Source organism: Chiloscyllium punctatum, chromosome 3 (genome assembly GCF_047496795.1).
Source record: "Chiloscyllium punctatum isolate Juve2018m chromosome 3, sChiPun1.3, whole genome shotgun sequence".
Taxonomy (NCBI): Eukaryota; Metazoa; Chordata; class Chondrichthyes; order Orectolobiformes; family Hemiscylliidae; genus Chiloscyllium; species Chiloscyllium punctatum.
This window is the reverse complement of record NC_092741.1, coordinates 125019102-125045173: the sequence shown is the minus strand read 5'-3', so window position 1 is coordinate 125045173 and position 26072 is coordinate 125019102. Positions and strand designations below refer to the sequence as shown.

At 39.9% G+C, this 26072-nt stretch overlaps 1 protein-coding gene across 2 annotated transcripts in view; it reads left to right on the top strand.

The window, feature by feature from the left end:
• Nucleotides 1-26072, top strand: part of lrrc1 (leucine rich repeat containing 1) — a 179367-nt gene that overhangs the window by 100375 nt on the left and 52920 nt on the right. For both annotated transcript variants that reach the window (XM_072560262.1, XM_072560270.1), the window contains exons 7-9: nt 9851-9925; nt 16474-16618; nt 17257-17375. In XM_072560262.1, coding sequence (XP_072416363.1) covers nt 9851-9925; nt 16474-16618; nt 17257-17375 — 339 coding nt within the window. The remainder of the gene's footprint in view (nt 1-9850; nt 9926-16473; nt 16619-17256; nt 17376-26072) is intronic.

The window sequence follows — 26072 nt, the reverse complement described above, 5'->3', positions numbered from 1 at the left end:
GGACCCCTCATTGACAGTACCATCATTAGGTGGTAAGGATGGACTAGAATATACAGAATTAGTTGGTTTCAAGTGAGCTGCCATGCAAAAGTGGAAATGATTGACTCTGTTTAATGAAGATCAAAAAGCTGACTGTAGGGAATGAATCGTATAGAGCCTGTGGGAGGTTATGTGGAAGGACAGAGTGTTGATGAACCAAATTAATTTCTTGCTTCCTTTGTATCCTTGTTACCACATGACAAGATGTCACAGTCCCAAAAATTGATAATTGAGTTGACTTGAAGTGAATTATTGAACAATAAAGCCAGTACTGTTTCACAGATCTCCTCATCTTCCACTTAGGCACCTTACAGTCTTTAGGGCTCAGCATTGCATTTGACCATTTGAGAGCATGAACAAACATTGTTCAAATAGAATTGCATGTAATGCATAATAATTGAAGGGAGCTGAGAAGTAATATTTCAAGGTGCATGTGGTTGTGATTAATCACGCAAGATAGATTGCACATGTCTATAAATCATCTCTCTGCATAGTCAGAATTAAGTAAAAATGTACTCCCTCCTCCCACATAACCTATGTATGTGAAACATATCTGCATTGCACAGTTGGCTGGTGTTGGCCATTAGATATTATATGGGTACAGGAATTGCATGCACGGAACCTAATCAACATTCTGACATTAATCTAGCTTACAAGGGTATAATTTTCAGCAGTTGACGTAAAGAGCAATGTTGGGAACGCTTTAGCCGTGGTGTGGATGTGCCAGTGTTGGATTGGGGTGGACAAAGTTTAAAAATCACACAACAACAGGTTATAGTCTAACAGGTTTATTTGGAAGTATAAACTTTCGGAGCGCTGCTCTGTCTGGTAGCTAGTGGAGCAGAATCATAGGACACAGAATGTATAGCAAAAGATCATAGTTACCTGATGAAGGAGCAGTGCTCTGAAAGCTTGTACTTCCAAAAAAACCTGATAGACTATAACCTGGTGTTGTGTGATTTGTAACTGGTAACTCTTTAGATCAGTGGACAGTTGAAATCTAGGTACGTTCATTGGGAGTTAATGTTTGGTGAATTTAGGGCCTTTACACAATTAGTACTGAGTACAGATGATGCATTTTGATTTTCTTCCCTCTTCCATGCTAAGATATTTACCTTGCATGATATGCTCACGCACCATTCCTTAACACAGCACAGGCTCTGATGTCAAGATGGGTGAGTTTCAGATAACATAATAGTACTTTCAATTTCCATATTCCAAATATTTCATTTGACTGTCAATGAATCTTTGATTAAATAATAATGTGAAATTAGAGTTTTTCTTTTGTTTTACTGCGCAAGGTATGATGATTTGGAAAGGACGACTTGAAAGGACCGTGGAAACTCTAACAGCTTGCAAAAGGAAGTTGAATAAGTAATTGAGGGGAGAAATTTTGCATGGTTCAGGGGACAAGATATTTGGATAGCTTTTTAAAAGAGCCCAAAAGACATGATATGCAGAAGTAAATCCTCCTGTGCTATTACATGAAGTAAATGCTGCTTAATGAATCCCCATAAAATGTACAAGTCTTCATTACTGATGAAAAAATTGCTTCCTGCTTATGAATTACAATTCCACTCTTTCCTTTCTCTATTTGCTACGTTTTATGTTAAGGTTCTTGAATACCTGGAAAGTAAGTTGCTTTTTCCTTTATGAATTGCCATTAGTTTGGTAAGAAATTGCTTATATGATACTTTTTTTCATTCTAATTGCAATTAGTTGGCAATATATGAACAAAGACTGGACATTGATAATATTGAGTTTTCTTGTTCATTTTTAATCCTAATTTCCTGTTCTTTTTGCCTTTTGCCTGTTGCTTGATGTGGAAAAAAGTCCCAAGGCATCAGAAAATTCATTGTCAAACTAACAAAAAAAATTGTGGGATGATGACAAGGTTGGACAAAAAATGAGTTCATGAGGGTCTTCAAGGATGATGAGGTAGTAAGGCTTAGAAAAGGAACTCCAGGTTTTAGTGCTTAGATACATGTGCTTAGTGCTTAGATACATTTAGTGCTTAGTCAACAGGATGAGGAGTTAGTAAGGATTTGGAGGACTGTAAGGTTCTGGGAAGGTTATGATCTGGAGAAGATTGTAGAGTTTAGGAAGAGTGCAGATGATGAATGCATTTAAACTGAAGGATAAGAATTTTAAATTTTAAACTTTTGAGGAGGGACCAAAGTAGGTAGCATGCAAGAGCGTGAAGAATGCTGGTGGAACAAACCTCATCTTCCGCTTAGGCACCTTACAGTCTTTAGGACTCAGCATTGAATTTAACAATTTCAGAGCATGAATGCCATACACATATTAGTTATTAACTATCCCCACAGTCCCAGATGCTGTGACAAATTGTGTTGCTTTCAGTACAATCTACCCAATTTCTATTTTTCATCGTCCCCATTAGCACCTATCGAGCTTTTCTTTTCCCCTGGCCTACTACCAACAATTCCTTTGTTTGCCTGCTCTTTTTTCCACTCTCTGGCCTCTCGATCCACCAATCTGCTTACTGCTTTACTCCCACTCTCTGTCATCATCGTGAATACCATCTTTCCCTGAATCGAGCTCAGAAGAAGGATCATGAGACTGAAAGCATTAACTTTCTTTTCCCTTCAGAGATTTTGCCAGGCCTGCTGAATTTCTCCATCAAATTTCTTTATTGGGTTCATTGCAACAGTGGTCAGGGTAAGGATGCATTATTTTATGCGTACTGAAGACTGTGATGTTGCTGATTGTAAATTGTGGCTCATTCAGTACTGGGTGTGTGACAGACAAACTTTCAACTTAAAAGAAAGAGTTGATGGAATTATTATTTGGTGTTGTTTGATCCTGTGTGTTTAGGTGATGCTAAGTGATAACATAGGTGAAGAAGTCATGATTTGGAGATGCCGGTGGTGGACTGGAATGTACAAAGTTAAAAATCACACAACACCAGGTTATAGCCCAACAGATTTAATTGGGAGCACACTAGCTTTCGGAGCGACGCTGTCACCTGATTGGGAGGTGCTCCCAATTAAACCTGTTGGACTATAACCTGGTGTTGTGTGATTTTTAACTAGGTGAAGAAGAGGAGAGATCCATGATAAGTCCTTTAGTAACTCCTCAGGTAGTAATGTGAGTGAAGGAAGAGAATGCATTGTTTCAGTTGCTTTATATTGGATAGGACCACATGAAGGAAACCTCAGTTAGCAGGATAAAGAAAAATGTGATATGGTCAGTTGCATTCAATCCCGCAGAAAGATCCTACCCATGGACCAAGAGGCCATCGCTCAATCCCACCTGCTCTAGAGGTGTGTAATCACATCTTTGAATAGAAAAATAAGTTGAATAAAAAAAAAGCCCTCTTTGTGGACAGTGGTTGTGAAAAATAGGTTAAATTTAAAAAAAACACGTTTGGGGAAGATATTGTGATGAGAGTTGTGACAATTACTATTACTTCAGTGTTGGGGAATAGCTCCTTTAAATAGTGTGGTAGGTCTGGTGTGATAAGTTGTGTATTGCAGTGGTAGTGCCACCAATTCCAGGTCAGGCATTCCACATTCCAGTCTCACATGTCCCAGAGGTGTCGCAACATGTCTGAGCAGGTTCATTTAAAAAAAAGCGTGGTCTACGGCACTGAAAATTAACTTTAACAAGCATGGAATCTCAATCTTGCAGATTTCAGTTATTGATGCAGATTTAACATTTTAAATTTTTTTTAAACATTTCCTTTTTGTCCCTTATCGCTCTTAATCCCATTGTTCCCTCACTGGCTTACTTCGTGTGCTTGATTTGATATCACTGCCATTTTATTGCTCATAAATATTTTCTAATCAACAGTAAATGTTGTTATGTTCCTCTGGATACTTGAATCTTGGTTTCATGGCTCAGACATTACCATGTCTGTCACTGTTTACAGGTTAATGGAGGAATATAGAACCATAGAGAGGTACAGCACAGAAATAGACCCTTCGGTCCAACCCGTCCATGCCAACCAGATATCCCAACCCAAACTAGTCCCACCTGCCAGCACTTGACCCATATCCTTCTAAACCCCTCCTATCCATATACCCATCCAATTGCCTTTTAAATGTTGCAATTGTACTCGCCTCCACCACATCCTCTGGCAGCTTATTCCATACACATACCACTCTCTACGTGAAAAAGTTGCTCCTTCGGGCTCTTTTATATCTTTCCCCTCTCAGCCTAAACCTATGCCCTCTAGTTCTGGACTCCCCCACCCCATGGAAAAGACTTTGTCTATTTATCCTATTCATGCCCCTCATAATTTTTTAAACCTCTAAAAGGTCATCCCTCAGCTTCCGACGCTCCAGGGAAAACAGCTACAGCCTGTTCAGCCTGTCCCCATAGCTCAAATCCTCCAACCCTGGCAACATCCTTGTGAATCTTTTCTGAACCCTTTCAAGTTCCACAACATCTTTCCGATAGGGAGGAGACCAGAGTTGCACGTAATATTCCAGCAGACCTCCCAACCCCTCAATACTCTGACCGATAAAGGAAAGCATACCAAACGCCGCCTTCACTATCCTATCTACCTGTGACTCCACTTTCAAGGAGCTGTGAACCTGCACTCCAAGGTCTCTTTGTCAGGCAACACTCCCTAGGACCTTACCATTAAGTGTATAGGTCCTGCTAAGATTTGCTTTCCCAAAATGCAACACCTTGCATTTATTTGAATTAAACTCCATCTGCCACACCTCAGCCCATTGGCCCATCTGATCAAGAGCCTGTTGTAATCTGAGGTAATCTTCTTTGCTGTCCACTACACCTCCAATTTTGGTGTCATCTGCAAACTTACTAACTGTACCTCTTATGCTCACATCCAAATCATTTATATAAATGACGAAAAGTAGCAGACCAGCATCGATCCTTGTGGCATTCCAGGCCTCCAGTCTGAAAAACAACCATCTACTACCACCTTCTGTCTTCTACCTTTGAGCGAGTTCTGTATCCAAGTGGCTAGTTCTCCATGCATTCAGTGAGATCTAACCTTGCTAACCAGTCTCCCATGGGGAACCTGTTGAACGCCTTGCTGAAGTCCATATAGATCACATCTACTGCTCTGTCCTCATCAATCCTTTTTGTTCAAAAAACTCAAAAAAACTCAATCAAGTTTGTGAGACATAATTTCCCATGCACAAAGCCATGATAACTATCCCTAATCAGTCCTTGCCTTTCCAAATCAGTGTATATCCTGTCCCTCAGGATTCCCTCCAACAACTTACCCACCACTGAAGTCAGGCTCATTGGTTTATAGTTCCCTGGCTTGTCCTTACTACCCTTCTTAAATAGTGGCACCACATTAGCCAATCTCCAGTCTTCCAGCACCTCACCCGTGACTATTCATGATACAAATATCTCAGCTCGAGGCCCAGCAATCACTTCCCTGGCTTCCCACAGAGTTCTCGGGTACACCTGATCAGGGCCTGAGGATTTATCCACCTTTATGCATTTCAAAACATCCAGCACTTCCTCCTCTGTAATATGGGCATTTTGCAGGATGTCACCATCTATTTCCCTACATTCTATATCTTCCATGTCCTTCTCCACAGTAAATACTGATGCAAAATACTCGTTTAGTATCTTCCCCATTATCTGCGGCTCCACACAAAGGCCGCCTTGTTGATCTTTGAGGTGCCCTATTCTCCCCCTAGTTACCCTTTTGTCCTTAATGTTTTTGTAAAAACCGTTTGGATTCTCCTTAATTGTCGTTGCCAAAGCTATCTCATGTCCCCTTTTTGCCCTCCTGATTTCCCTCTTAAGTATACTCCTACTGCCTTTATACGCTTTTCAGGATTTGCTTGATCTATCCTGTCTATACCTGACGTATGCTTCCTTCTTTTTCTTCACCAAACCCTCAATTCCTTTAGTCATCCAGCATTCCCTATACTTACCAGCCTTTCCTTTCACCCTAACAGGAGTATACTTTCTCTGGATTCTCGTTCTCTCATTTCTGAGGGCTTGCCAATTTCCAGCCATTACTTTACCTGCGAACATCTGCCTCCAATCAGCATTTGAAAGTTCTTGCCTAGTACCGTCAAAATTGGCCTTTCTCCAATTTAGAACTTCAACTTTTAGCTCTGTTCTATCCTTTTCCATCACTATTTTAAATCTAAATCTAATAGGATTATGGTAGCTGGCCCCAAAGTGCTCCCCCACTGACACCTCAGTCACCGGCCCTACCTTATTTCCCAAAAGTGGGTCAAATTTTGCACCTTCTCTAGTAGGTACATCCACATACTGAATCAGAAAATTGTATTGTACACACTTAACAAATTCCTCTCCATCTAAACCTTTATCACTATGGCAGTCCCAGCCTATGTTTGGAAAGTTAAAATCCCCTACCATAACCACCCTATTATTCTTACAGATAGCTGAGATTTCCTTACAAGTTTGTTTCTCAATTTCCCTCTGACTATTAGGGGATCTATAATACAATCCCAATAAGGTGATCAGCCCTTTCTTATTTCTCAGTTCCACCCAAATAACTTCCCTGGATGCATTTCCGGGAATATTCTCCCTCAGTACAGCTGTAGTACTATCCCTTATCAAAAATGCCACTCCCCCTCCTCTCTTGCCTCCCTTTCTATCCTCCCTGTAGTGTTTGTATCCTGGCTGCCAGTCCTATCCATCCCTGAGCCATGTTTCTGTAATTGCTATGATATCCCAGTCCCATGTTCCTAACCATGCCCTGAGTTCAAATGCTTTCTCTGTTAGGCCCCTTGCATTTAAATAAATGCAGTTTAATTAATTAGCCCTACCTTGTACCTGACTGTTTGACTTGCTTCTGTTCTTAGCTGTACCAGTCTCAGATTGATCTCTTTCCTCGCTATCTCCCTGGATCCCACCCTCCCACCTTACGAGTGCATTTTGGAAATTCAAATGAAGGTAGGAGTTTCATGGTGAATGGTGGGGCCTTAGGAGTGCAGTGGAACAGAGGGATCTTGGAATTCATGTTCACTCTTCTGTGAAAGTGGAGTCACAGGTAGACAGAGCAGTGAAGGCGGCTTTTGGCACATTGGCTTTCATCAGTCAGGGCATTGAGTGCCGAAGTTGGGAAGTTATGTTGCAGTTGTACAGGACAGCTCTTGGAGTATTGTGTTCAGTTTTGGTCACCTTGTTATAGGAAGGATGTTATTAAACTGGAAGGGGTGCAGATGAAATTCACAAGAATGTTGCCAAGACTCAATGGTTTGAGTTATATGGAAAGGTTGGACAAGCTAGGACATTTTACTTTCGAGCTTAGGAGACTGAGGGGGGAACCTTATGTACGTGTATAAGATCATAAGCGGCATGGATAGTGAATGCACTGTCTTTTTCCCGGGGTTGAAATCAAGGTCTAAAGGGCATCAGTTTAAGGTTAGAAGGGAAAGAATAAAAGGAACCTGAGGGGCAACTGTTTTACAGAAGGTGGTACGCGTATGGAATGAGCTGCCAGCAGAAGTGGTTGAGGCGGGTACAGTAACAGCATTTAAAAGCCATTTGGACAAATACATGGAGAGGAAAGGATTAGAAGGATATGGACCAAGTACAGGGAAATGGATTTAGTGTGGATGGGCATTTTGGTCGGCATGGACCAGTTTGGAGCAAAGGGCCCATTTCCTTGCTGTAGGACTCTTTGACTGTGAGATGTGTGTGGGGACAAAGATATTCAAGATGAAATTGGAGTCAAAAGATACTTGACTCATTCCGTGGAGCCCCTTTGTGGCTGGAGATTGCAACTACAGCATTTTGGTGACTTCTGTAATTGTAGCCCCTATTTGTGTTGGATTAAAAGTTATAGTCTAGACCCAGATTTTAGAGTTGCAAAGTATTGGACTTTTCTTTAATGGAAGTAGTAAGTTTGCAGTGGAAATGTTGAAGGAATGAAAATTGGCAGCAAATTTCTCAATTTGTTGATCTTTTTTGATTTAATAAATGTGTAAGCTGCTGCTGATGTGATCTGATCTGATTTCTAAGAGTTGCTGCTTTATGAGTAGCAACGGCTGTTAATGCAGATATGTTCTGCTTTCGTCGTGATGGGCTTTTACCTGATGAGGTAATACTTATATTAGTTTCTGTATCATAGGAATGAAACACAGATAACAGTACTGGAGGATTTAATAGATTTTTATTATAGCTACTTGTATCTAGCTATGCAACAGTCACAGGCATGTCTGGGCTATAGCCAAGCAATTTGATGTCAACGCTAGTACATTTCCCTCTGTGTCATGCTGCAAGAGGACTCAACAAGATGGGATTCGAGAACTGTGCATTTTTGGATTATATGCAATAACTTGGTGATTACATCATGAGTATGTTCCTGAAGAGTATATTTGCAGATGATGTTTTAGGCATAACAGAGAAATTTTGGATCGTAGTGCTACTTCTTTGTAATTTTTAATTTTCTCCAAACTGCTAGTGCTTGTTATTCCACTGTGCAAAATCTGAAGCTCACAGGAATTTGCTGTCCAGTAAGGTAAATATAACTTAGATTAGATTAGATTACTTAGTGTGGAAAAAGGCCCTTCGGCCCAACAAGTCCACACCGACCCGCTGAAGCGCAACCCACCCCCCCTACATTTACCCCTTCACCTAACACTATGGGCAGTTTAGCATGGCCAATTCACCTAACCTGCACATTTTTGGACTGTGGGAGGAAACTGGAGCACCCGGAGGAAACCCATGCAGACACAGGGAGAATGTGCAAATTCCACACAGTCAGTTGCCTGAGACGAGAATTGAACCTGAGTCTGTGGTGCTGTGAGGCAGCAGTGCTAACCACTGTGCCACCGTGCAGCCCTTAATGATTCAGTTTGAGCCTCAAATGATGGTCCTGTACTAACGGTGTGTGCAAAATAATTTCCATTCATAGGGAAGTGAGAATTCACCTACGTGAGTTGCCCTTGACACTCCACATTAGCCAAGTGCCAGAGTAAAATCTGCAAATGCATGCTAATATCGTACTGCTTTGGAAATTTAGTGTTGCTGCTTTGAAGCTTAGATTTCAGTAAGAGTGCAATTGAAAGCTTTCTGTTGCTTATTGGAAGGATGTCCCACAATTCTACAGATTTTCCCATTAAGATCATGAGGATTAGTTTGAGTTCAACACCTGTCATTTCTTCCATAACATTTGTGAAATGGTCCCATTTTTTCCAATCGACTAATTCTGAAAAGGATTTAAAGTTTACTAGATTAAACATTCTCCAAATAACACAAAAATTGATGTTAACAAAAAAAAATGCCTCCAGGATTGTTGCTGTTCTTTGCAAATTAGTTGAGAATATGGATCTCTTTCTTTCACTTAAATCGGATGTGAAGCAATAGGTTGAAACATAGAAAAAAAATAGTAACAATGTTTGCTTTCCCCTTGCCAAAAGCAACTTGTCCATTGTAACAATTCAGTTTTCAGGGACCACTTTTGTGATTTGTCTACTTTTCCCAGCTTAACTTTCCTTTAACCATAATGTGAAAAAAACATGTTAAATATCAGAACTTTTGTCAACATGGCCTGAAATAAAATCCATTGGTGCCTTGTTCTTCAGTCTGTGTTCCAGTCTTGTGTTTTGGCTGCACTGTCAATCTATCCATTCCCCATAAATGAAAATCAAATGGCAGTTTGCCCTCAAAATGTTGGAGCTGTTACTTAAATAATTAAAATCTATTGTGTGCATTTGCCAAAAGAGCTGACAATGTAATTAATGCTTCAGGAATCATTGTGCAATATTTTAATGAAAATAGACTTTTTTTGTTTTTGAATGTTTTTCACGTGAAGTAAACCGTCCAATTTTCACAGTTGTTTAGCAGTAATTAGTAAATTTTTAACTCTTCTTTGTAGCCAGAAAATACAGGATCACTTTCAAACCTTAAGGATTTGTGGCTGGATGGGAACCAACTCGTGGAATTGCCTGTGGTAAGTTTGTTCAGCAATTACTGTCTTTCCTTCAATGACTTAGTTCTACTTATCATTTGGAATTGCCCTGCTTCTTGGTTTTTTGATTTTTATTTCAGGTGCTGTCCATTTGCTGCCATTTCATTAATTACAGTTTCAGTCATGATCTATTTCCAAATATAGCTATCCAAGCATTTTATGTATTATCCATTTGTGTTTTCAGTTGAAGAATGCTTAGCAAAGCTGACACATTTCTCATATTTACCCATAAAAACCTAACGTGTTGCTTTTCCTATTCCAAGTGATTTGTAATTGATTTAGTCGCTATCTTTATCACTAATCACGGCCTCCTCACTTTTACAGTGTCAATTCTGTACTTTCTTTTTAGACAGGAAGGTATGCAAACACAACTGTAAGCATCTCTGTGCTTGTCTGGGTCACATGCTTTTGAAGCATGAGGTGTTGATCACAGGGAATAGGAACAAAAGGAGGCTAGTTGGTTCCCTCAAACCCGCTCAGCTATTTAGTAGGATTATGACTGATCCGAAAGCCTCACGTCCACTTTCCTGCCATTCCCTGTAGCTCTTGATTCCCTAACGGATTAAGAATCTTTCTACCTCAGCCTTAACTATGGACAAGGACTCTGCTCCCACTGCTGTCTATGGCAAGGAGTTCCAATGGCACACAACCTTGTGATAGACAAAATTCCTCTTCATCTGAGTCTTAATTGGGTACCCCTTTATTTTGCCTGCATATTGGTGCCACTTCTATGCTGTTTGGCCTTAGACTGCTAACCAGGGGAAGTATCCTTCACAAATACGTAAAGTGGGAAGGTTGCTGCGGAGAGAGAAACCATTGAGGTGACTATGTTCTGTGGAAGTTGGAGCCAAATATGCACATGTTTATTCAGTGGAATGGAAAAAATATTGGTAATGGAAATGAGTAGGCATTGGGAAGGCAGTGAGTTGGAGTTTGCAATGGGACTTGCAAACAAATCCCTGTGTCCCACAAGAGGAAAAAATGGTGTTTTGGCTTCTAAAGTGTGATAACTCCGGGAGAGAGGATTCTGTAAACAAGTTTTATTCTTTTATTGTTGTGAAGGGGAAGAAGTGCATAACCTTCTAAGTGATAAAAACAAATATTCAACTAAAACTTGTTGTTCATTTTGCAGGAGCTTGAGTGAACATTGTAATATATACCTAGATGACAGCAGGGTTATTGCAGGGTGAGAAGTGTGATGGACCAGAGGCAGCCGTTTCTGCATAAGTCATTGGGAGGCATTCAGCTAATTGTTGAGGTAGAAAGGAATGATCAGAGTTTAGACTATTCTAGGCATTAAATTGAAAGTCGGTTTCATGGTACGCTAGCTCTAACAAAGATGCAAGCCGATGTAAGTGCTGGGGGTCCTACCATGACCAAGGGAGGTAAGTGAGGTAAGGTCTCAAATTTCAGAAGTGTTGAAATATTTTATTTTTAGAAGCTTGATATTTGGATGTTGTGTGAAATAAGAAAAGAAGTAAACAACCAATCGTCTGAGAAGAGACACAACCAATAGTTGAAATCCAAATGATGCTGCAGTGAAGCCATCTTAAAATGATGCTGGAATTAGAATGGCATGACTGTTGCTATATGTTTAAGAAATATGTAAAATAAAAATACTCGATGTACTTCATATATGGAAATTAAGCTGATCAGTCAAGCTGGTGTAGAGTATTTAGAGAGCTGCTTATACAGTCACCTGTGATTGCACAGGAGAAGATGGAGCTATAGTGGAAATGTACTGAACTGTACTGAACTAAACTAAACTAAGAATATGATGAACTAGTTCATTCTCTAGGGACCTGGGTTAAAATTCCACCTTGATAGCAAGCAATCAAGTTAGGAATTAAAAATCAGCCTCATTAATGTTGACCATCAGACTGTCATTGATTTTTTTAAAAATCCATGCAGTTCACCAGTGTCCTATAGGGAAGGAAATCTGTACATCGTCGGGCATAAATATGACTCCAAATCCGTGACCCGCTGTTTAAAGGAATTATGGAATGGTCAACAACTCTGGCCTTTCCAGGAATGCCCACGTTGTATCAAAGATGTGATGATGCTGCTTCTTTAACAAGGTTATGTTGTCCTCATTTTTCTTATCAGAGGGTATCTAAATGCAGATACTCTGGTAGGTCGAGATTTGAAGGATTTTTGAAGCAATTTGGTTTTAGCAGCAATTTGGTTATAGCTAACAGATACTGCCTGAGGAAAAAGGCTTTCAAGTTTAAGAATAACACTTATACAATGAAACAGGAGTGGTCAGTTCTCCCAGCTGTTTTTGTTTGCTTTTGTTTGGTTTTATCAGGCAGTTGTGTGGTGAAGCTGTTGGACCCAAAGGAGTGGGCCCATGCTGATACTCCCTCCCTCTGACATCGCTCTTGTAAGACCCTATGTTTGATTTTACCTTTTTTTACCAAGAGGTGTTTATGGGGATTGTTGCAAGTGTTTGGAATAGCAACATTTAGTTGGGATAATCTGTTGGGTTTTCAGATAGGTTAAATTATTCTGTTTTCTTTTGTTTGTGTTTCATTTCGGTAATCTTGTAAATAAATTGTTCCGTTTAAAGCTAAGTGGTTTGACCAGCTGTGTCACTCCTGGAATATCCGCTGTACACCAGCTTAAAACAACTTTCAAAGTTAGGGTCCAGGTTACTTTCTTGAAATGTTTTGATGGGGTCTGGCCTGGTCCATAACAAAGAAAAAAAAATATGATTCTGTGTTACGACATGGAGGTGAACCCCTCTGTGAACTAAACCAAACACTCAGAAAAGCTTGCCTCGCCTTGTAATCTGTTAAAATATGAATGACTGAGAACTCCCAAATTCCACTGTTTTAAAAAAAATAATTAAAAATCGCACAATACAAGGTTATAGTCCAACAGGTTTATTTTGAAGCATTAGCTTTCAGAATACTGCTCCCCTTCATCAGGTAGCTGTGGCACAGGACCATAAGACACAGAATTTATAGCAAAAGATTAAAGTGTCATGCAGTTGAAATGATATATTGAATAAATCTAGGTTGCTGTTAAGTCTTTCACGTCATGTTCCTCCTCATGTGGATTTCTCTAGCCTCCACCCGAAACTTATCAAAACAGCCATCCCCTATGGACAAGCCCTACGCGTACAAAGGATCTGTTCAGATGAGGAGAAACATGATGGACACCTGAAGGTGCTCAAGGATGCCTTCATAAGAACAGGGTATGATGCTCAACTCATCGAATGCCAGTTTCGACATGTCACAGCAAGAAACCTTAATGACCACCTCAAGACAGGGGATGCAACTGATTGGCACGCTTCGTTGTCCAGTACTTCTCAGGAGAGGAGAGGCTACGCCATGTTCTTCGCAGCCTGCAATACATTACCAATGAGGATGAGCACCTTGCCAATACCCATCCCTATGCTTCCACTTCTTGCCTTTAAACAACCACCAACCCCTCAACAGACCATTGTTCACAGCAAACTGCCCAGCCTTCAGGACAACATCGACCACAATACGGTACAACCCTGTCATGGTAACCACTGCAAGATGTGCCAGAGTGTCGACATGGATACCTCTAATACATGTGGGGACCCCACCCACCTTGTACGCGGCAGGTGCTCATGTGACTCTGCCAACGTTGTCTATCTCACATGCTGCAGACAAGGATGCCCCGACGTATAGTACCTTGGTGAGACCAATCAGATGCTAGAACAACAGATGAATGGACACTGAGCAACAGCCGCCAGCTGGAGATATTCCCTCCCAGTCGAGAAGCACTTAAGTGGTCAGGGACATTCGGCCTCAGATCTTTGGGTGGCCATCTTCCAATGCGGACTTCAGGATATGCAATAACGCAGAGTAGGCGATCAGAGGCTGTTAGCCCAGTGCGGTACCCATGAGGATGACCTCAACTGGGACCTTGGGTTCATGTCACACTAGAGGTACTACACTACACGCGCACACACACCCAGACCTATTTTCATACACATGCGCGTTCTCTCTCTCTCTCTCTCTCTCTCTCTCTCTCTCTCTCTCTCTCTCACACACTCACACGAACTCTCTCTCTCTCTCTCTCTCTCTCTCTCTCTCTCTCTCTCTCTCTCTCTCTCTCTCACAGGCTTAAACTCCATCACCAAGCATGTGCACACGTAAACAGACACACTCACGCACACTCACACTTGCTCTCTCTTTCTCATGCATGCATGCACACACATGTAAGTCTATGGGGTAAATTTGCATTTGTAGAATTATATTTGCAAATACATTTTATTTTGCTCAAAAAGCACACAAATCTGGAAGCAGTCAATCCATGTAATATTTTATAAATTCCATTTTGGAAATAGAACCAGACTGACTCAAGATTGGGACACAGACAGACTCTAATGTCGCACCTTTACTGCATTGTCTGAGTTGAGATGTCACTTTTTTTATAGTACCTTAAGTTATCTTGAGAATGTGACTTAAAAGAAGTTTTGGGGTTTACATAGTAATGAACTGAAACCCATTCTAAACAATAAAAGATGTAACAGCAATCTAGGTTTGTTGAATGTATCAATTCAGTTGCATGACACAGTAATCCTTTGCTATAAATTGTGTCTTATAGTCCTGCTCCACAGCTACCTGATGAAGGAGCAGTGCTTTGAAAGCTAGTGCTTCTAAATAAACCTGTTGGAGTTTAACCTGGTGTTAAAAAGTGTTGTGCTGGAAAAGCACAACCAGTCAGGCAGCATCCAAGGAGCAAGAGAGTCGATGTTTTGAGCATAAGCTCTTCATCAGGAATACTAACGCAGACTCTCATACACTTTCCTTCTCATACACACAAACATGCAACCCTCCCCAAACCCACACACTCACCCATGCACAAACCCTTTCACAGGCTTATACTCCATTACGCTCACTCACATACTTTACCAGAAATGCGCACACTCTCATGCGCACTCATATTCACACGCACACACTCACAAAATTCCTGATGAAGAGCTTATGCTTGAAACATTAACTTTCCTGCTTCTCGGATGCTGCTGGCCAGATGTGCTTTTCCTGCACCACACGTTTTGACTCTGATCTCCAGCATCTGCAGTGCTCACTTTCTCCTACAACCTGGTGCTGTGAGATTTTTAACTTTGTCCACCCCAGTCCAATACTGGCTCATCCACATTAAGAAAATAGCATCAATTTATTTTTTAACTGTAAAAGTGAACATTAAACAACAATTATTCACAACTCTAAGCCCCCCTTTCTCTTAACTGTTTACTGTCTGCCTCCAACTCTACAACAATATGCTCTTCCAATAAGACACTTAATAAAAAATTAAACCAACTTAATTTCAAAACCGCACAGTTGCTGTCTTCTTCTGTGTCTTTACTCTTCCGCCTGAGGATCTCTAGGGGTCGTCATCTTTCTAATTACTGTGAGTATGCTTCACGTGAAAAGGTACCTTTGGTAGAAAGTGTTTCTAATTTCTTTGAGAGCAAGATGTTAAGATGGGCAATTAGCTTTCCAGGAGTTTCCATCTCTCCAGTAGTTGCTCTTTGACCAGTTATCAAAATGTCTGCATTCTTATACCCCCAACATTGGATCATTTCATTGTTTCAATGTTGACAAAGCAATAAATTCAAACCCGATTGGGTTTTAGTTTTCTGGGGCATAATTTAAATGGAGTGGTTAAATTCAAATTGTTGTCAAAACTGCAACCAAAGCTCAGATATCCATTTCACGGCCAAATGTTACATATTTTCAATTTTCCAATACACTCTGGGACTTGTATCTCGTCACATATATAGGTGCTTCTAAGTTCTCAGTTCAGATCAGCATTCTCTCTCTTAAAGATACAGTACACGCCTACAGCTTCATAACAGTCTGTATGCCAAGTTATCGAAGAGATCTTGATCAATTGAGTCAGTGGGCTGAAGAGTGGCAGATGGATAATTTGAATACTTAATTTGGATAAATGTAAAGTATTACGTTTTGGTAAAACAAATTAAGAGAATTGTGTAACTCTGATGAATACAAAGCACAGTAAGAGTGCTGACTTCAGGTAAACATTTTCCATTTGAAATGTGACTGAGATTTGTCACTTCAAAAAAAATTAACAAAATGTGTAACAAATAATAACTGATCAGGTGGTACAAATGAGAAGTGCATGCAAAACAATATTTTTAATGTATGTCTTTTTTTACATGAAGTTGGATAAACACTGATAGATCAATTCTGGTATAGCACTAAAGATATCTTGAAGTAAATTTTCACCAAAATGCGGGCATTTTATATGAAAACATTAAATTTGCGCTTTCAAATGAAGCTGAAAGATGTAACTTTTAAAGTTTTCTTTCATGAAGCGTTTTTTCACTTATTTAATCTCTTGGATGCTAAGTTAACAAGACCCTTGATTAAGGACTTGCTTTCCATTTTGGAATAGCTGAGTATTTTGTACAGAAACTTTATGTATATAAACAAAACGTGTTTGAATCAGTGGGAGAGGGGTTGCCCTTCTCAGCACTGTATGCTTTACTGCTAGACTTTCATGTTCCTTTTTTGTTGTTAAAATAGGAAATTGGAAACCTGAAGAACTTACTGTGTTTAGACGTGTCTGAAAATAAACTGGAGAAACTCCCGGAAGAAATCAGTGGACTTGGTTTGCTCACTGATCTTCTGGTTTCACAGAATCACTTGGAGGTTTTACCAAATGGAATTGGTAGGTTCACTTCTACAAGAATGTTTTGTTATGCTTTGGCTTTAATTTTTTGTTTTATTGATTATTTTTTCTCGTTCTGCTGTAATGCACAGAACATAGCTTCATTTTCTGGTGGCTGATTAGAAATGGCTTGAGAGCAGTTCATTGTCTAAATAAGAATGATTAAGAAAGAAAATCTCTCACAAACGTGGAAAACCTGGATTGTCTTTTTCTCTACTTCTATACATTCTGTGAATGGATTGCTCCTGAAATTTTTTTCTCCAATTAAGCCAACATCAGGATGCTTGATTTAGACATTACTTGTGGTTGAAAATCTCTCACTAACAGGTGTAAAGGCAAGATAAATTTTGTTTGTTAATGAATGAATGAATGCATAATGGCAATTAGAATCAAAGTGATGTTTCTATTGATCCGCACCCATAGAAATTTAGCTTAATACTTTGTCATGCTGTTCAAGTTTATAAATTCTATGTTTTGGGATTGGCATGGTTGATCTTGACACATTTAAATATACATCCCTCTCAGCGTTGTTCCTGAGAAATGAGATTTCAAAACACATTCAAATGCAAAAATTACAGCTGAATAGACGAACATGTAGACTTTCCTTTTCTAATATGTTCCCTCTCACCTTTCTGTAGGAAAACTAAAGCATCTTTCCATTCTGAAACTTGATCAAAATCGTTTGGTTCAGTTAACAGAAGCTATTGGTGAATGTGGAAATCTTACAGAGCTTGTACTCACAGAAAATCAGCTAACGGTCAGTATTTCTCATTAATAATTTTTGTTGCACCTGCATCTGTACCTTCAGGTCCGTCCGTCATGTTGATTCCTGTGAAACCCGTTCCCCCTTATTGCCAGTCAGAGTAGCCTCACTTAACTGCACAACAGAAACAAAAAGGGAGTTATTTTGCCATCCGTTCTGCTACTGTTTCCCTTGGTCACGAGTCAGCCTTATCAAACACCTTTTGATAAATATGCATTAACCTTGTCAGTTCTGTGTTCCTAAAGGAACCCCATAAACTGTAACCTTTCCCTCTGAAATCCATGCTGGCAGCTCTCTTTATATTGGCAGTTTTTAAGATGTTTTTCCATTTCATTTTTGAATAAACATTCTATTATTTTTTCAATATCTGACATTAAGCTGACTGGTCTCTAGTTCCCTGGACTTCACAATCTTGATTTCTAAATATAAGAATATGTTGATTTATTTTCACATCTCATTATACTGCTCTGTATTGTTAAATACTTTGATTCATACATGACAAATCCTCTGTCCTCCTCCTCTTACCCTATTTTCAATGATCTGTCCTCCACATGTGAAAAGACTTTAAACCGGGGTTGATAGGTTAGGGAAGAAGCATGCTGAGGGCATGCATGAATGTGCATCATAATATTATAGATGTTGCACAGGCTTTCTGTTTCTAATTTTTAGGGCTAGCATTATTGTATCACTTGATATTTCCCCACATGAGATTCTTGGCTTTTTATCTTGGATCTCTTTTGCCTAAAGTTCCCAACTCTTCCAGGCCAGATTAGACAGCATCAAACATTAAATTAATTAATTGGGCTAAAGCGTTTTCTGTTTACTTTAAAGATGTCCATTACGTCTCAGGTACCAATGCATATTAACACCTGAGAATATGTTACAAAACTGTGTGCTTTAAAACAAGCAGATTAAAAAGGAAACTATGTTCTTTACCAAGCAGCTCAACCAATCATACATATCTGGGAATATCTGAGATCAAAGTTTTCAGCCAAAAAGCATTAACTTGAGGCACAAATTGGAATTTTATCCTCCCCATCAATTTTGCAAAAGTCACTAGTTTGTAAAGCCAAAGTTTTAGATAACGTGCAAAATGATGTTATCCATTCTTAATCGATAATCTTCGTGTGATATTTGCATAACTGTCATTAAACACGATGTACACTTAACCACAGTTGTTTCGCATCCATGAAATGCTCATGTAGAGGACCAACATTCTCCACTTTGAACATTATTCAGTGAGAGTCATGGACAAGCATACTGCACTGAAGAAATCTGGTTACGTCCAATTTCATTGATACTGAGAAAATTCTAATGCATCAGTTTTGTTTCGTATTTTTTGAATAATGCTGAGATGGCAGCAGTGATTTTCTGTTTAGAATTTGACAAGAAAATTACAGCCTCAAATCTCCACCAGCAATAAATTCAATGCAAGTGGAGAATAATTAATACCCAGTTAAAGTTCCAAACTCTGATTGGTATCCCTGAAGGTTTGATCATATGAAGTTGACCCTATGTCATTGGACCATGTGATATTTGATTGTGCTATTTGATTGCTGTTTTATCACATACTTAGTCAAATGTTATTACATTTGCTATACAGAAATCAAGTCCTGTGTAGTTGTTTCTTTGCATGTGATTTTGCACTAGTAATTATTAAGGAAGGTTTGAAGAACAAGAAGTCTACCTGGTTTTTTTAGCTCTCATCTCTCATACTCTCTCTCCTTAGAGCCAGTTTTGGATCCGTTTTCAGATAAATGTACAAATTCTGATTTAAGACCCTCAGTCAGATGTGCTCCAAACTTGGACCGCATGTATCAAAACCCATCAGGTACATATTAACCTGAGCCCAATCACAAGATTGTACATACAACAGTGGATTCGGTTTGGGACTGATCCCTTAGTGCCTGTTACCTTAAAGTCTGCTTTGAACTAATTCTTCTAAATGACTTCTGAGCTTTGATACAATGAAGGTGGAATTACTTAGAATTATAAAAGTTACAGCACAGAAGGTGGTCATTTAGACTCTGTCTGAATGTCCTCCCTTCTAACCCCATTCCCAACAAATCTGTTTACATTCCTTCTTTTCAAATATTTAATCCCTTCCTTTTTAACTTAGTTCTCAATATCTATCCGAACAATCAAGTGTGGTGAAGTATCCGACAGTTTATTCACCTCAGTACAAGAATTGTCCTTGTCTAATGGTCCTTACCACCTTGTTTTTGTTGTTTGTGTTTTGAAGAAAATGCTAGTCCCCAAAACCCATGACACCCCACCTAATCACTAGCTCCATTCTCTTGCTTGACTACTTCTCGAAAAATCTCCAATTTTTCAATCTCCAAGGCTTTCCCAGATCCCACATTTCTGTTTTCCTTTTATTGATGCACCCCTGCCATAGAGATACATGCATCTCTGTCCCAACATCAAGACCTGAGGGTTCACTCCCCAGTTTACCTCTTGATTCCCCCATGCCATCTTGGTAGTCTGATTCTTCAATCTCTATCTCATCCCACCCGTTTGCTCCTATTCCTCAGATTTGGCAGAACATTTAAAGGTTTCCTTAGCCATAATTTGTAAAAGTGTCTCTAAATAAGGCAGATTTTACAATGACATGAGAAGCAATGGTCTGTTCCAGGCAACTTTAAAAGATTTCTGGCACGCTTTTAACATCATACATGGCTCGCAGACTCAGCTTACATGTTGTTGTGGTTCAGCTTACATCTATCATTGTGTTCTCTCATACGTGGATGTTGCAACTCTGACAGGAAGAATGTGCTGTTAATCCAGCTTCACTTCTGAGTTGTACCATTAGTATGAATCTTTAAATTCAATACTAAATAGTCCAATTGCTTCATTTCAGTACTTCTGTTATTCGGAACAAAACTCTTTTCCCAGGTTTATTTAATGAAATCAAAAATGACTTGTTTATTATAAACTAGACCTATTCTTTAAACAAGTGGAAAAACTGCTATATAGCAATGTTTCCTTAATCTCAAGCAAACACATTCAGAGGGCAAACAAGACAATACAGTTCTGCAGAGACACATTTAAAAATAAACAAAGAGAAATAACAAAGAAAGAAACACTCCTGTGGGCCACGGATCTAAACTTTCTGCAGCAATGAGTTTCACAGAATAACCACCCTCTTGCTGAAGAAATTTCTCCTCATCTCAGTTTTAAAGTCTCAGCCCTTCATCTTGAGACTATGCCTTCGGTACGTATTCTCTCCTATTAGTGGAAATATCTTCGCCACATCTATGCTATCTAGGCCCCTCAGTATTCTGCAAGTTTCAATGAGATCCCTCCTCATCCTTCTAAACTCCCATTGAGTACAGACCCAGAGTCTTTTAGCCACTTCTCATATGACAAGCCCTTGATCCTTAGCATCATTCTTGTAAACCTCTTGTGGACACCCTCCAATGTCAGCACATTCTCATCAGACACTGGGCCCAAAACTACTAGTGATATTCCAAATGTGCTGTGACCAGAGCCTGTACAGGCTTAGCAGTGTGTCTCTACTCGGCACGGTGGCACAGTGGTTAGCACTGCTGCCTCACAGCGCCAGAGACCTGGGTTCAATTCCTGCCTCAGGCGACTGTGTGGAGTTTGCACATTCTCCCCGTTTCTGCGTGGGTTTCCTCCGGGTGCTCCGGTTTCCTCCCACAGTCCAAAGATGTGCAGGTCAGGTGAATTGGCCATGCTAAATTGCCCGTAGTGTTAGGTAAGGGGTAAATGTGGGGGTATGGGTGGGTTGCGCTTCGGCGGGGCGGTGTGGACTTGTTGGGCCGAAGGGCCTGTTTCCACACTGTAAGTAATCTAATCTAATCTAATCTTGTATTCTAGCCCTCTTGAAATGAATGCTAACCTTGCATTTGTCTTCTAAGCTGCCAACTGAACCAGTATTTTAACTTTAAGAGAATCCTGAATGAGGACTGCTAATTCCTTTTGTGCATTAGATTTCCAAAGCCTTTTCCGGTTTAGAAGATAGTCTATATCTCTATTCTTCCGACAAAAGTACATAATCTCTCACTTCCTCACATTGTGTTTCACCTGACTCTTTAACCACTCTCCTAACCTGTCCCAAGTCCTCTCCAACCTCCCCATTTCCTCAATGGGCACCTGTTCCTCCATTTATCTTTGTGTAATGTGCAAAATAAATAACAATGCCCTCAGTTCCTTCATCCAGATCATTAATACATAGCGTGAATAGTTGTGGTCCCAACACTGACCCCAGTGGAACTCCACTAGTTAATGATTGCCATCCTGAAAAAGGCTCCTTTATCCCCACACTCTGCCTTTTGCCAGTCAGCCAATCTTCTGTCTGTGTTGGTACCTTGCCCCTAACACCATGAACTTTTATCCTATTTAGCAGTTTCTTTGCAGCCCTTGTCAAAGGCATTCTGGAAATCCAAATAGGTCACATCTCCTGGCTTTCCTTTGTCTAATTAGCTTGGTACCTCCATAAAGTATTCTAACAGATTTGTCAGACATTATCTCGCATTGATGACCTGTGCTGACTCAGTCCTGTTTCAATGTGCACTTCAAGTAAATGGAATCTCCTCTTTAATAATGGACTCTCAAATCTTACCAATGACCCTGGTCAAGCTTACCAGCCTATTGTTTCCTGTCTTCTGCCTCCCTCCCTTCATGTAAAACAGAGGTCTTACATGAACCATTTTCCAGTTCTTTGGGACCCTTCCTGATGTTAGTGATTCCTGAAAGATCAACACCAATACCTCTACAATCTCCTCAGCTATCTCCTTCTGAACTCTGAGGTATACTCCATCTGTTCTAGGCGATTTTATTCTCTTTCCCCAGCACTTCCCCTTTATGACGGCTAATACACTCACCTATAATTCTCAGGAAGTATGACTCTACTGCTGGTTTCTTCCACTGTGAAGTCTGATGCAAAATACCAGTTCAGTTCTTCTGCCATTTCTCTGTTCTTCACCATGACTACTGCTGCCTCAATTTCCAGGAGTGCAATGTTCACACTTACTTCTCTCTTACGTTTTAGATATCCAAAAAAACTCTTGCAATCTTCTTTTATATTACTAGCTAGCTTATTCTCCTATTTCTTCATCTCCCCCACCTTGTTGCTTTTCTTCTTATCCACTGCTGTTTTTGTTTTAAAGGCTTCCCACTAATCTGTACAATATTATGTTACTACTTTTGCGTTGATGTTGGCCCTGACTTCATTTGTCAGCCATGACTGCTTCTTCTCTTCAGTATGTTTCTTCTTCCTCAGAATGAATTTCTGGTTTGCCTCTTGAATTACTCCCAGGAATTCTTGCTATTGTTGCATCACCATCTTCCACTCTCATGTCTTTTATAGTCACCTCTATTCAACTGTAATACTGTTACATCTGATTCACTCTTTTCCGTCTTAAACTACAGACTGAATTCTATCATATTGTAGTCATTGTCCCCTGGAGGAGCCATCCCTCTAAAGCTTTCCTATTCATGCACTTGTCCAAATATCTTTTAAATGTTGTAACTGTGCTTGAATCTACTAATGGACTTTTAGATAAGCACACAAATATGCAAAGAGTGGAAGGATATGGACCAAGGATAGGCAGAGAGGGTTAGTTTTATTTGGTGTCATGTTTGGCACAACATTATGGGGCAAAGGGCCTGTTTTAGTGCTGTACAGTTCTATCTATGCTACTAATTTTGCTGTCATCTGCAAACTTACTAATCACGTCTCCTAAATTCTTATGCAAGTTGCTTATATAAACGACCAACAAAAATGGACTCAGCACTGATTCCTGTGGAACACGCTGGTCACAGGCTTCCAGTCTGAAAACAACGCTGTACCACCGCCCTCTGTCTCTTACTGTCTAACCACTTTTGCGTCCAATTGACAAGCTCTCCCTGGATTCTATGTAATCTATCATGTCAAAGGCTTTTTTTAAAGTCCTTGTAGACAATGTCTACTGCACTGACCTCATTAATCTTTTTGGTTCTGTCCTCAAAAAACCTCAATCAAGTTTGTGAGATATGATTTCCCACACACAAAGCCATGATGATTTTCCCTCAGCACTCCTTGCCTTTCCAAATGCATGTAAATCCTATCTCTTAGAATCTCTTCTCCTGACCGTCTTTCTGAAATAAATGCACAATATTAGTGACCCTGCAGTTCTCTGGAACCTCATCCATGGCTATAGATACTAAAATCTCTGCTTGGATCCCAGCAAATTCTTCCCTAACTTCCCATGTCCTGGGATACACTTGATCACATCCTGAAGATTTATCCACCTTCGTGGTTTTTAAGACCTCCAGTATCACTTCTTCTGTAATGTGTACTTGTTTCAAGACATCCTTTTTATTTCCCCGAGTTTCCTAACCTCCATGTCATTGTCCTCTCCAAAAATTGATGCATAATATTCAGTAAGTGTATCGCCCATCTCCTATGGTTCCACTACACACATGATCTTGTTTATCTTTAAGGGGCCCTATTCTCTCCCTAATTTCTCTTAGCATACTTGCAGAATCTTTTTGAATTCTCCTTAATCCTATCTGTCAAGGCTATCTCATATCTCCTTTTGTCTTCCTGATTTCCCTCTTAAGAATGACCCGACACCCCTTATACTCTTTTAAGAGATTCACTTGATTCTAGTTGTCTATTCCTAACATGTGCCGTCTCCTTATTTTTGACCAGATCCTCAATATCTGTATTTATGCATCATTCCTTACTCTTACCAGCCTTACCCTTCACTCTAACAGGAACACAATGCCTATAAACTCTTGTTATCTCACTTTTGAAAGCCTTCCACTTGCCAGTCTTCCCTTTTCCTGTGAACAGATTACCCCAATCGACTTTTGAACATTCCTGTCTCATACTGTCAAAATTTACATTACTCCAATTTAGAACTTTAATTTTTATACAAGGCCTGTCCTTTTCCATTACTATTTTAAAACAAATAGAATTATGATCTTTGGTCCCCCCTAAAATTTCAGTAACTTTCCCCACCTTTTTCCCAAAAGAAGGTCAAGTTTTGCTTCTTCTCTGGTGGGCATATCTACATTTTGATTAAAATAAATTCTTGAATACATTTAACAATTTCCTCACCATCCAAGCCCTTAAGGCTATCGTAGTCCCAGTCTGTATTTGGAAAGTTCAAATCCTCTTCTGTTTCAACCCTATTATTCTTATATGTCTGAGACCTCTGTGTATTTGTTCCTCCGTTTCACTCTGACAATCCGAGCAAGGTGATCAACTCCCTTTTTTTGAGTTTCACTCATATAATTTCACTGGTGATCCCCCAGAAATATCCTCCCTAAGTACAGCAATAATGTTATCCCTAATCAAAAATTCCACTCCCCCTCTTGTCTCCCTATCTATCCTTCCTACAGCGTCTCAACCCCAGATCATTGAGCTTCCAGTCCTGTCCCTCCCTCAGCCACGTTTGAATATTAGCTATGGTGTTCCAAACCCATGTTCCTATACATGCCCTGCATTCATTACCTGAAAGACCCCTTGTATTTTAATAAATACAATTTAACTCTTCAGCGTTACTTCATTCTCTGGCTTGCTCTCACCTGCCCTTTCTAAGTAACTTGTTGTCTTCTATTCCAACTCTCACTAGCATGTGTCACTGGGAGTAATCCCAAGATTACTATCTTTGAGGTTCTGCTTTTCAACCTTCTACCTAACTTCCTATATTCATTCTGTAAAGTTTCAACCTTATCCCTAACTATGCCATTCTTACAAATGTGTACAATAACATCCAGCTTTTCATTGTTCTCTTTGACATTATGCTGCAACTGCTTTGAGACATCCTTAACGCTGGCACCAGGGAGGAAACTTACCATCCCAAATTCGAGCTCAGCTGCAGAAGTGCTTGTCTGTGCCCTGACTGGAGGGCCCCCTATAACATTACCCTTTTGAATCTTGACAAATCTGGCTTGACAGAAGTGTCCAAGAAATGACTGCCACTTCTGTTTTCCTCGAAGATGCTATCCACTCGCACAACAGTACCCAAAAGGGTATATCTGTTTGAGGGAGGAATAGCTGCAAAAGCTCCTATATTACCTTTCTACCTCTCCTGACAGTTGCCCATCTATCTGACTGAACCTGTGACATGACCACTTAACTAAATTTACGAACAGTTGCACTCTGTGCTTCCTGTCTGCTCCTCATCGACTCCAGCTGCCTCTCCAATCAATCTAAACAGTTTGATATGAGATGGATCCAAACACAGTGCAGACAGTGTCTCCAAGGATAATCAACTCCCTTATCTCCCACATCTAACAGGAAGGGCATTCCACTCCATTGACTGACATAATTGCCTCTTAAACATTTGCTAACGTAGACTTAACTAAAAAGACCCACACATTTTTCAGTTCCAGCGTTTCTAGACTGCTGCTGGCACACAGTGCTGCACAAATTTAAGCCTATATTCTATATTGTAAGCTTAAAAGAAGAAGCTCGAAATAAATGTTTTTTTTTAAAAAAAGCTACCTTTACTCACAATTTTTAATTTTAAGCATGAGACAAAAAAAAACTAAATGCTTAAAATCCAGTCCTTAGCTGAACTCGAAAATAGCTACCACCTCCGATCCCCTAACACTCGGCTTACAGCTCTAAGATATGCCAATCCTTTGGACTCCTAGATTCTGTTTGACAAAAATAACAGATCCAAGATCTGCTCACTGTCATTATTTTAACTGCCAGCAGTGAACCCTCGA